The 12,422-nt window shown below is 34.6% G+C and overlaps 1 protein-coding gene across 22 annotated transcripts in view; it reads left to right on the forward strand.

Annotated features, from left to right (window-relative positions):
* Positions 1 to 5,039: 5,039 nt before the first annotated feature.
* Positions 5,040 to 12,422, forward strand: part of LOC133328289 (glutamate-gated chloride channel) — a 69,076-nt gene continuing 61,693 nt past the window's right edge. For 13 of the 22 annotated variants that reach the window (XM_061536840.1, XM_061536846.1, XM_061536851.1 and 10 more), the window contains exons 1-2: positions 5,052 to 5,150; positions 8,564 to 8,676. In XM_061536840.1, the coding sequence (XP_061392824.1) occupies positions 5,089 to 5,150; positions 8,564 to 8,676 (175 nt within the window). In that variant the 5' untranslated portion in view covers positions 5,052 to 5,088. Of the gene's footprint in view, positions 5,151 to 8,563; positions 8,677 to 9,668; positions 9,737 to 12,422 lie in introns of all 22 variants that reach the window. The other 9 variants (XM_061536841.1, XM_061536845.1, XM_061536850.1 and 6 more) reach the window with 2 other exon arrangements.

Below are 12,422 nucleotides of genomic sequence, written 5' to 3' on the forward strand. Positions count from 1 at the left end.
CTAATGGGAGGCAAAGTGAATTCTGAAATTCCGGATTACAAATTACGAATTTGTCATTATACTATCGCGTAGCAATAGTACCACAATAGTCCCTTTACTAACCAGCACTCGAGTACTATTGCATTCTGTCAGAAAATGCCATTGAATGAAAACATCATTTTAAGTGCTGTCATTTTGATTTATTTAGCGATTTGTCACAACATTTTGTGCAGATTTAAGCGTAACGAACGAACGGAAAAAGCATTGGAAATGGCTTGAATATGGCAATTTTTAGCAGGAACAATTGTCTCCAGCCATGCAAAACAGTGGCAACATTCGCCCATTTTTCCAATTTATATTCAACAAAAAAAATATGAATTCATATTCACAACAAATACGTGTTCATAAACATACATACATGTATTTGGTGTGTATGTTTTTTTTTGGCGGGTAATAATAACAACAGCAAAACGAATTGGCAAATGACAGCAATAAAAAAACGAGTTAAATGTTTTCTAGATGACAATGACAATAAAAATATAAATTATTTCGTTTTATGGAATTTTAATATCCGGTTGCACACAAAACTCATTGGTAAGAGAGGACGACGTATGGTGGTGGAAGGGAAGGTGGAGGAACAGGAATCTGGTGAATAGTGGCAGGCCTGCTGTGGCAGCCATATTCAAATTATGTGCCATGACAAATGACAATCTAAATAACATTTGATTTGTGGCAACATTCTGGCGAAAATCCTAGTCAATTGCTTGCAGGACAATGGAATAGCAATGGGAAATTCAAGTGAAATTAGCCAAGCCATTAGCCTGTGGCCATGAAAATAAATTTCATTTTTAATGTGACAGTTTTTTCTGTGAGAAGAAATTATGGCGAAATCGATTAACTGCAATCCATGAAAATATAAAAATAATATATGAATGTATGTGTATTTGTATGCATTTTATTTTATTAAGTTCTGGCATGTGAAAAATTTGTTGCGAAATTGCTGAAATGATTTCTGGTTTATAAATTTAGTTGTGTGGTTCGGTTCGTTAATCGTTTAGCAGTTGTCATAAAATTGACGTAGTGTATAAATTCGTAAGGGAATTCATTTTTATTTCGTTTTTATTCACTGATACGTGAATTAGACAAATTTAATTACAAATGTGACAAATCGTTGAAATTGAATGTTGTAACTGTATTTGCAAACATATCAAAAAAAATCTTTAATTTACGTTATTTAAAAATATTAATCAATTATTCGAAAACATTTATTCAATATACATACTCCGGATCCAGAATACATACTTCGTTGAGAATTTTGAGATGTTGTGAATGGAGAAAACACACACCATCCATGGAATACGTTGAGTGTTCTGTGAAAATGTTGTTTACCCACCAGAGTCCCGGAATGACAAATTACAGCCAGCTAATAATGCTAAAATATTGTCACTTGCGTCGGAGACCATCTAAATACATATAAAGGGCTATACTAAAAAAATTACAGATATCTATAGATATTACTTAATTACTTACTTAGCTGGCTTGTAACAGATTTTTCGCAGTTTTTTTTTTCAATTTTTTTCCATATTCGGCAATGTTGTCTTCCACTTGGTCTTTCCATCTTATTTGTGGCCTTCTGCGTGAACCATCATCTGGTTCGCTTTTATATGCCTTCTGGGCTGGGGCATCTTCATCCATTCTCATAACATGACCTAGCCAACGTAGTCGCTACAGCTCAATACGTCTAACAATACCAATTTCCAAGAATATCAGGTACAACTCATGATTCATTCGACGGCGATATTCACCGTCAACGCAGATCGGCCCATAGATTTTTTGTCTGATGTTTCATAATGGAGGCTGAATTTTCCGACAATCATGGCCAGGGGCACGGTCATATGCTGTTTCTAGGCGCTCGTAAAATATGTCTTTGGTCTGTTCATCTTTATCTTCGGTCGGACCATGGCGCAAATGAGACTGATGCTTTTATACGGATTATAGCAATTCGCTCATCTACTGTAAGGCAATAATATCGGCTTCGTACATCTGGAGTACATCCGCCAAAGCGAACACTGCGCCTATTCTGTACAACGTGCGCACATTCCAAGTGCAGATTCGCAGATCGTGGTCCTTTATACGTTTGCAGGGGTCGTCAACATTAGGTGGATTTGGTTTTCTTTTTCTTTACTTTTTCATAGTATGTTCGGTTTTCCGAGTGTGGGCAACTAACCCGACGCCTCAACCCATTTTTTATAGTTCTTATGGGTGAACTCGCGGCACATATTAGCTCACTATTTCATCGGGTGATGAAAATAGCTACCCCAGAGCCGTTGCTTGGTATCTATCCATCTATAAATATTGGTAGGAGGTTATTCACTTAATGAGATCTCAAAATATTAACCACCGTACAAAGGGGGATACCATAATATGGGAGCTACCCCGAATCTTGGTTCAATATAGATCATTTTAAAGAGAGGAGGGATTTTCTACCCAATGATAATTCCAAATTCTAAATATTACTGGGGGAACTCTTACTGAAGCTCTATCTTAAATATTGCGAGCTCTATCGTGTTTTTTAAACAGACGTGCTTGTCTAAATCGATATACATAGGGTATAAATCAGGGACGGTTCGTGTGATGAATTTCTGGGTTTTGACTGTCAAAAAGGTGTAAACGTCGAAAACGTCATATACATGTATAAAATGTAATAAATGCAGTAAACGTCATTTATTTGAACATTATTACCATTTGAATGTGAATACTATTTGAATATTATTATTACCAGTTATTTTCAAGAATATATATTATTTTTACATATAACTGACTATTCCTTACCGATAAAAAATTTCAAACTTTTTGGAGAAGAAAATTTATATGGAGAAGAAAATGTTGTAAACGTAATTTTCAAATTGATTAATGGAAATAGCTATTTTGTCAAAAACCTAATAGTTTTGGGTGGGTGGCCGAATTTTCTGACGTATGTATTATATGTCGAAAATCTATGTCATTTACGTCACAGTTTCTGACGGACCATCTCTGGTGTAAATAAAGATACCTCGTTTGGAAAAAAATATTAATATATATTCTTTAGATAATTTGGTTGAAACACTTCGTTTGGAAAATACGGCTAAGACCTTCAAACACTTAAAATTCTTCCGCAATTTTAGAACCTTATGTTAGGCCTATATCAAAATATGAATATATAATCTTTAGATAATGTGGTCGAATCTTTAAAATACCGTTCTACACAAGCAAAATGCGACATGTGGCATTTTTTAATGCCACGTTTTTTATGAGGAAGAACAAAAAGGACTTCCATGTTCTCCTTGTTTTAATCCCCACCAAAATAAGACAATGGCGGCGTTTCCCTAAAACAAATATGAAAGAAGGAAAAAAGTGAATAAAGTCTGACCACAAGTCACACTCTATCGCTATCTTATGGTAGGGAGCAAATACAGATGTGTAGGAGAAAGCAAACATACAATTGTGCGAGTGGAGGTGAGTGTAAGAACTACAGGGAAGATCAATTTATGCACAACCTTACGAGAATTTTCACTTCGACTCCCCGATCACTGCACGATACTTTTTATATAGGATCGAGCTGTAACTGAGTGTCTGAACTGGTCTAGAAGGAATCATATGTGTACCGGCAAGTAGAAAGCCATTTACTTGTCAGAAGTGCTGCAGATCTAAACACTATAGCTGTGAAAAAAGTCAATCCTTTAAGAGCAACATGTCTCCAACTAAGGTCATGGGTGGAAGAGAGACCTGAACAAGTTCTATTAAAAATGTATTAATACCAAAAAAGAAGCGGAACTTTTATGTGCTGTTATATAAAAACTTGGACAGCACAAATGTGTATACAGCCTTCCAGAACCCTTTAACACTAGAAAGACAGAAGTTTTGTATATACCTACATTGCCCCAAATCGGTCAAAATGACCCCTTTGCAAAAGGATTAATAATGTGTAACGAATTACTTCAAAATAGATTTTATTATTTCTTGCATTGTTTATAGTAATGTATATTGTTATCAGTATGTACTAAAATATGTAGGAAGATTTAACACCACATAAGAATTTAATAAATCAAATTAGAGCGAATTCGGTTGAAAACATGCCCAAATCCCCCAAAGTACCGAATTTCTGTACTATTATATGGGGGCAACCCGGAAAATTGGGATAGTATTGATTATTTTTTACTCAATGGGAATCAAAAATATAAAATTACAGCTAATAAGGTTGAAGCACATGTCTATCCAAAATACCAAAATTTGGAATGCACCGTTGTATGGGAAATTCCCTAAACAATTTGACACCCTCTGAGACATCTCTAAATAGACCCAAATCTATTATATGAGGGTTACCCAGAAATATGGACCAGTGTTGATAAATTTTGGTAGGGACATTTTCTAATCAAAATATTAAATTGCTCCATAATTGGTTGAAAGACGTGCTCAAGCTCTCCAAAATACAGATATTTGGGGTGTTGCGTTATATGGGGACTCATCTAAAAGGTGGACCAATATTTGACAGTTTTTAGTAAGAAGATTTACTACCATAACACAACCCAAAATGACAAATTACAATCGACCACAAGTAGAAACATGTGCCCAAAATCATCAAAATACCGAATATTGGGGTACTGTTATATTAGGGTTACCCCGAAACATAAGTCAATACTAATAATTTTTCGTAGGCAAATCAGATAGCCAGAATCGAAATCGAAAATACTAAATAACAACCAGTCATACAGACTTTTATTCTCACTATAACCCAGTTTACAAATATATTTGCAAATTTAGTAATTCCTTTGTATTATGGTGGAGAGTATTATTTTAATAATTCATTATATATTAACCAATAGACCTTTCAAACCTGAAAAACTTTCTAAACAGTTCTGAAAATATAACCAATTTTATTCCCATATTTCCAACGAAATTATTTATAATGAAGCAACGTGTCAATATATTAACCTATTGCTTTTTTATTTCCAGTAACGCTCAAAACCCCAATTTAAGGAGCACCCACATTATAAAGCATCACCAGCGCCATTTCGTAACAACAACATCATCATCATCATCGGCAACAACAACAAAACGCGCAGCTAAAACATGGGAACCGGTAATTTTTTCTGGGTGATATTTTACTTTGCCAGTTTATGTAGCGCCTCACTGTAAGTACTTTTGAAGCCACCAATTACAACAATTCTTTTTGTCACAATTTTGCTCTTCTTTCGTCAAAACCAAAATAAAAAAAAAATGTACAGACATTTAATGTTTATTTTTCGTATTTAAGAAAACGATAACAAAAACTAAATAACTGTTTTGCACAGGATAACTGTTGTCAACACCGCTGTAAATAAACGAAATGTATTTCAGAGATTCTACAAATTTTTCAAATGCTTAATTTGTTAATTTTATATGAAATTAATTTAGTTAATTTTTTTAATTTTTGTCGGATTAGACATTTTGGAATTATTGCAAAAATTTTATTGAAATGAAATACTTGGAATTAAGCATATCTTTGATTACACACACACACATGCTTACAACAAAAACATCTTACGACTGGACGACTGGCACTCACATTCACAAACACACACTGAAACACAAGGATACACTACACTATGTAGCTGACACTTTTCAGTTCATCACTTAAGCTTTTGTATCACCGAACCACCTACACCATAGCTGCAACACTCACTTTACACGGAAGGCATGAAATCACACCTCTAAACAAAAACCACGACTCATGACCAACCGTCACCACCAATACACGGACACTGAAGATATGCTTAAATTTGTATGATATGTGCGGCTGTATAATATTCCAATAATAACAAAAATATTTTTTTCCTTAAAAAAAAACATCACTGTTATAATTGGATTGTCTGTTTTTTGTAACTTCCATGGCTTTTTTTGTTAATATTCGCAAATTTGTAAAAATTTTATTATTTTCACTCTATGTGTGTGTGCGTGCTATATTCAGTTTGCATAAAAAACTCTGTGCTATTTGTTGGTAGTTTTAGGGGCGGACTTAGCCATTATATGCTGATACAATTGTGGTCCAAAGCCATACTTTTGGGAGGTGACCAAAAACCTAAAAATACACGGAACTAGAAAGAATATCTCTTGACTTTATAGTCCTCATCTTGTTTAAAGTAAAGGCCGCTTGACTATCGACATATATTGTCACAGGCTCTATGTCACTAATCCATAGTTTATTGTAGTAGGATATACAATCATTGCAAATGTGTGGGATTCCAAATTTCCTTGAGTCTAATTGCCCATTTTTTTTAATAAACAGCTTATTTTACCAAGGGCCTGTCATCAGACAGGATGATGAACACAACTGTATTGTAATTCTTAAGGCTTCCTATGTTTTTGATATATGGCCTCTATTTTTACGCTCGTCCCGAGGCACAAAGCTGCCAGCCAGAGCTTATTCGCCCAAAATACGTACAATGAACTTTGGCATTTTCTTGGAGAGCGAGCAGTTTTCTTGAATGGCGGGAATAAATAGACGGCATTCGGTAACAGGGGCTGAACGACAGATGACCCATCAATTTGACGTTTTGGCCAGTTAAAAAGGCGCTTGTTTGGGGAGTTCGCATTCCCAGGCAAACAAATTGTGGTAATCACTCAGAATTGACGTCAGCTGTTGATCAAGCGGAATAGTCGTCATCTTTCCATCGAATTCGTGGCCTTCCCCTTCTACGGGCCAAATCAGTTGGCTCACTTTTATATGTCTTTTGAGCTGGGGCTTCCTCATCCATTCTCACAACATGACAAGCCACCATAGTCGATGCAGTTCGATACGTCTATGCTGCCAGACCCAGTTTGGCAGATTCATGCTCGATTTGTTCAAGAGAGGCTGTTATAGATCGCAATGTTCGATCAATTATGTCGATGTCATCGACGTAGGCGAGTAACATGTGTTGTTTTGTGTACAGAGGCCATTTCTGTTCACCTTTGTATATCGTATGATCTTTTCACAGTAGGATGTTATAAAGGTCACACGACAAACTGTCAACTTGTCTGAATCCTCTTTCGGTATTAAAGGGTTCCTGGAGGTCTTTCCCGACCTTGTGCAAGTTAAATTTTTACTGCATATCCCTATAAATTTTGCAGTAATGCCAAACGCAGACAAGACTTTAAACATCTCAGAGCGGATTGGGATGTCGAAGGCGGATTTTTCGTCGACGAATATGTAGAATGTGTCAATCTGTTTGTCGTGCGCAGTTTAAAAATCTGGTTTATAGTCGATTTGCCAGGTCTGAAGCCACATTGATACGATCCAATAATATCATTGACCCTTAGCTTTAGTCGCCCACAAAATAGCTCTTTATATGAGATGGGAAGGAGACTAATTCCTCTACACTGCGTTTTTCACCTCAGTAGCATTACGACACTTCTGATCGTACCATAGGTTTCTTGAGGGCAATTCTGCTTCTATATTATAATCGGGGTAAGAAGTTTTTTCTACTAGCAAGTTGGTAAGTTGAGCGAAGTAGGCTTCTGCTACCAGTTGTGTTTGCAGCTTTTCGACGTCGAATTTCCGTGTTGTGTTATATCGCGCCTTTGCGCGATTCGATATTCGCTCTTCGGATCAATCGAACGTCTAAAACACTGGATAATTGCCTTCCGTTAATCACAAAATGATCAATTTGATTTATCGTTGTTTGATCGAGAGATGGCCAGGTGGCCTTATGCCATGTTTTTTGCTGCCGCTAAGTCAATGAACCTTATGCCGTTGTTAGGCTGCATTCAGATAAGGCTACATTCTCCGACGGTGGGGGCCCAAAATATGTTCCCTTCCGATTTTTGCCTTAAAATCTCCTTGCAGAATTTTAATGTCATGGCCGAGCAGCGATCATACGCTGTCTCTAGGAGTTCGTAAAATATGTCTTTGGTCTGCTCGTGTTTGTCTTCCGTCGGAGCATGTGCGCAAATAAGACCGATGTACAAAAACTTCACTTTTATACGGATTATAACAACGCTCATCTACTGGAGTGAATCTGGAGACACTAAATCCGCAGCCATGTCTCGTTTCATGACAGCTATAATACTTTTCTGCCGCATTTCCTATAAGAGAAAAATATCGGCTTTGTACTTCTTGAGTACATCCGCCAAAGCGAAAACTTCGCCTGTTCTGCTTAACGTGCGCACATTCCAAGTGCAAAATCGCAGATGATGGTCCTCTATACGTTTGCGGGGGTCGTCAACATTTGAGGAAATTTGGTCCCTCTTTCTTTTGAAATGAAAAATGGGCCGACTTCGGAAATCGAGAATTGCACCAGAGCGACCATTCTTGGAGAGTGTAACATGGATTTTTTTATATAATCATAGAATATTCTATCAAAATTAGGATTACTTTGTCACTACTTCACATCCTCTATTAGCTGAGAGAGAAAAGTTCATGCAAATTGAATATAAACAACAAACACACACACATTAATCGTCACTTTTTTCCAATTTCTTCTCTACAAAACCAAAAATTTTGTTCTTCACTAAATTTTTTTATCACTCAAAATTAAATAAACAAAAAAAAACACTTATTATACGTTCGTACCTATCATAATTTCAGAGCTAATAATGCCAAAATAAATTTCCGAGAAAAGGAGAAAAAAGTCTTAGATCAAATTTTAGGTGCAGGCAAATACGATGCAAGAATACGACCATCTGGTATCAATGGAACGGGTAAGAACAACTTTTTTCCACCATACCACAAATACTACTGATCTTTATTTTTATATAAAGATATTAATATTTTTTCTTATAAAAAAAACTACACAATGAAAACTAAAACAAAATCAGGGAGTTTGATTTATAATTTTAATTTTATATATTTTTTAAATTATTATTTCAAAAATTATAAATTTTATAAAAAAATATTGGTTGTAAGTTTTAGTTAAAGTGAATAAAACAAAACTACATTAGAAAATAGGTCAAGATCAGGATTTATATACAATATTATAAAAGAAGCACTAAAACTAAAATTGCCGTATGCCACAAACTACTACTATTTAATAAACATAATTTACTATTTATTTATATATTTACAAGAATTTTATGATTTTAATTTTTTTATTTTTTATATTTTATTTGCATAATGAAATACAAACAAATATATATCTTTTAGATAACATTATTTTTATAATTATTATTATCATTATTATTACAAAACAACCAAGCCAAGAACATTTTATATAACCATATATATATTTATGCAGTATTGTATTTTATACTATATCCCAAAATTCAAATCATAAAATTGAAATAACCAAAAACAAAAAAATCAAATCAACCAACCTAGTTAAACCTTTCTACTAATCCAATAATTTCTCTCTATATTACTTACTTACCCACTTTATTTGTATTGATGATCAATCAAATAATTGTTAAATTGAAACAAAAAAAAAAAATCAAAAACAAAAACAAAAAACATTGTATCCATACTCTACCTCTACTACCTTATAAAACCAAACCAACCAATCAAACCAAACCAAACAAAAAAAAACGTCATACTGTACTGTTGTAAACCGAAACCAAAACAAAAAAACAAAAATACTTGTGAATCTGTCAAACTGATCAAAATGCAATGCAAATGCTAAATGAAAATGCAAAATCCAATATATACATCCAACAACAATGTATATATGTGTGTACAACTATTAAAATCTAACATACAGATGGTCCCGCCATAGTCAGAATCAATCTGTTTGTTCGAAGTATTATGACGATTAGTGACATTAAAATGGTAAGTCCTCACCAACAACCTGGCAAAACCCAAGAAAAAAAAAATCAAAAACCAAAAACCAAATCCATCAAAATAAAAGACACAATGAATTGTTTTGTTTGTGAAATCAAGCAGACAAACAATTTGTGTGTTTTTTAATTATTTGAAAATGCGAAAAGCAAAAAATCCTCCCCCCTGCCAAGTAATAACAACAGCATAAATATCGAAAATTATTGTCCCCTGCCCTCTTGACCAAATGCAACAGCAACAACTACAACCTAAATAGTTACAAAATCTCAAAGAAAACTAATCCTCCTCCATTTGAAAAATAAAAGTAATTAACATAGTTTCTCACTGCTCCTCCTCTGCCTCTTAATATGAAATTTGTGAATGTCTAACCTTGCCACCCAATCAATCAACCAACCACCTAATTAACTATCCACGTACATTATTAAATTAAGAAGTATAGATGCATTTGATCTAATAAAAAAGTATTCGAAACATAAATTATAAATTCACATATTCCATATACAATTAAGTTTCGAAAATTTCCAAGGCAAAACCAAACAAATCATTAAGCATCCCTATCTGTCTATCTCTCTTCAAAAGTTAGTTGCAATTTCCAATCTATTTGTAACGAATTTCGCCCCTCCCATCATAAATTAAATCAAAATCAGAAAAAATAGACCAACTTCAAATTGATCGAAAAAGAAACCACCTAACATCAGTACAAAGACCTTTAACACCACTATCACATGTAATTTCAAAATCAAATTATTTGAAAAGTATATAATTATTTTATGATAATTTCAAATTGCCGTACCGACCGATATTTGTATACCCTACACCTCAAGGAACAATAAAGTGAGCTACATAAAAATATACAGATATAAATAAAATTGACAACATTGCGGTATTTTATCCTATATCAAACAGAGATTTCAAATGTCAAACACTGTGGTTGGAGTGAAGTATGCAGGAACTTGGAACCTTTGTATGGAACATACCAAAAAGTTAACCATACCGACAATTGTACCAAGCGTTTGTTGTAGACCATAATTCACACGAAATATAAATTTGAGGAATTATTAATGGGGATTTTTCATAACATCTCAAAATCCCAAATGGTGGTCCGATATTGATAACGCATTGTATAGTTCAACATGTGTGTAAAATCCTCGAAATACTGCAATTAAGAGGCCAAATTTATATATGGGACTATAGCTAAAAGTTGACCAATATCGATTACATCATGTAGGAATTACCGAGATTTGGGAGTTATCATTATATGAGAAGATATGCCTATTTCAGGGCCAATATTTTCGTTTCGAATCCAACATTTTCGTTTTGTATCACAATACCTTCCATCACCCAAAATAGTAAATCGGTAGGTATTATTACATAGGGACTAGGCCTAAATGAGGGCCGATACAGTTATTGTCGAAGTTGTATCTCAATATTATCTAAAGTTAGAATGATTAAAACGGACTGTCAAATCGACTAGATCGTCTTAGAATTCCATACTTTGTACGATTACAGAATATCATCCCTACTATGGCGGAATACGGTTATATGGGGAAAACCCCAAAACGCGGAACAAATCAGTTAACTATTTTAATACAAAAAATGGGGATCAACATGGGGGACTAACTTCAAACGGGCGGTACCGAAAAAGTGGACCGAAATTTATAATTTTAAGTGGACCAAACTACAGCGAATTTGGTCGAAAACGCGCACAGTAACTCCAAAATATGGAAAATTGGGAAGTACCGTTATATGGTGACTATCCGAAAAAAATTGATCTACCGTTATCCTTATATGGGGGCTACCAGTAAAAGTGGTCCGATATTTATAATATTTGGTGGTGAAATTTGGTACCCAATAAAAACCCAATGTAGCAACTTTCAGTGAATTAGGTCGAAAAATGTGCTTGGGAGATGCTGGTATTTTAGTGAATTCGGTCGAAAAACGCATTTAAGAACCCCAAAAAAGGGTACCGTTAAATGGGGGCTACCAGAAAAAGTGGACCGATATTTACAATTTTCAGTGGAGAAACTTGGTACCCAATATAACCCCATTGTACTAAATTTCAGCAAAAATATCAAAATTTAGGGGGTACCGTTATATGGAGGCTACTATAAAAAGTGATCCTACCTTTTTAATTTGTAGCGAAGAAATTTCGTACCCAATGTAACCCCATTGTACTAAATTTCAGCAAGTTCGGTCGAAAAACGCGCTCAAAAACCCAAAAATTTAGGGGGTATCCTTTTATGGGCGCTACCAGAAAAAGTAGCCCTGTCCTTATAATTTTTAGTGAGAACCCACTGTACCAAATTTCAGGGAATTTTGTCGAAAAACGCGATTAAGAACCCCAAAATACTGAAAATTGGGGGTACCGTTATATGGGGGCTACCAGAAAAAAAGGGAACAAGTGCTAAAATTTATAAAATTATAAATTTTACGGTGGATATGCCTAAACGTGAACCGATATAGCTCATCTTCGAATTTGACATGTCTGCAGACAAAGGGCAACTCTATGCAAAAGGACAACTCTATGGCGATCTGTCTCAATTCGTTTAAAAGGTTAGAGTGATTACAGCAGACAGACGGACATGATTAAATCGTCATACAATTTTACGCTTACATAATTCTGAAATGATTATTTCGATGAGTTACAAACGGATAAATAAACTAATTATATAAAATC

The sequence above is a fragment of the Musca vetustissima genome, unplaced genomic scaffold, assembly GCF_032173495.1.
Source record: "Musca vetustissima isolate MV318-11 ecotype Yass unplaced genomic scaffold, APGP_CSIRO_Mvet_v1 utg2961, whole genome shotgun sequence".
Classification (NCBI taxonomy): Eukaryota; Metazoa; Arthropoda; class Insecta; order Diptera; family Muscidae; genus Musca; species Musca vetustissima.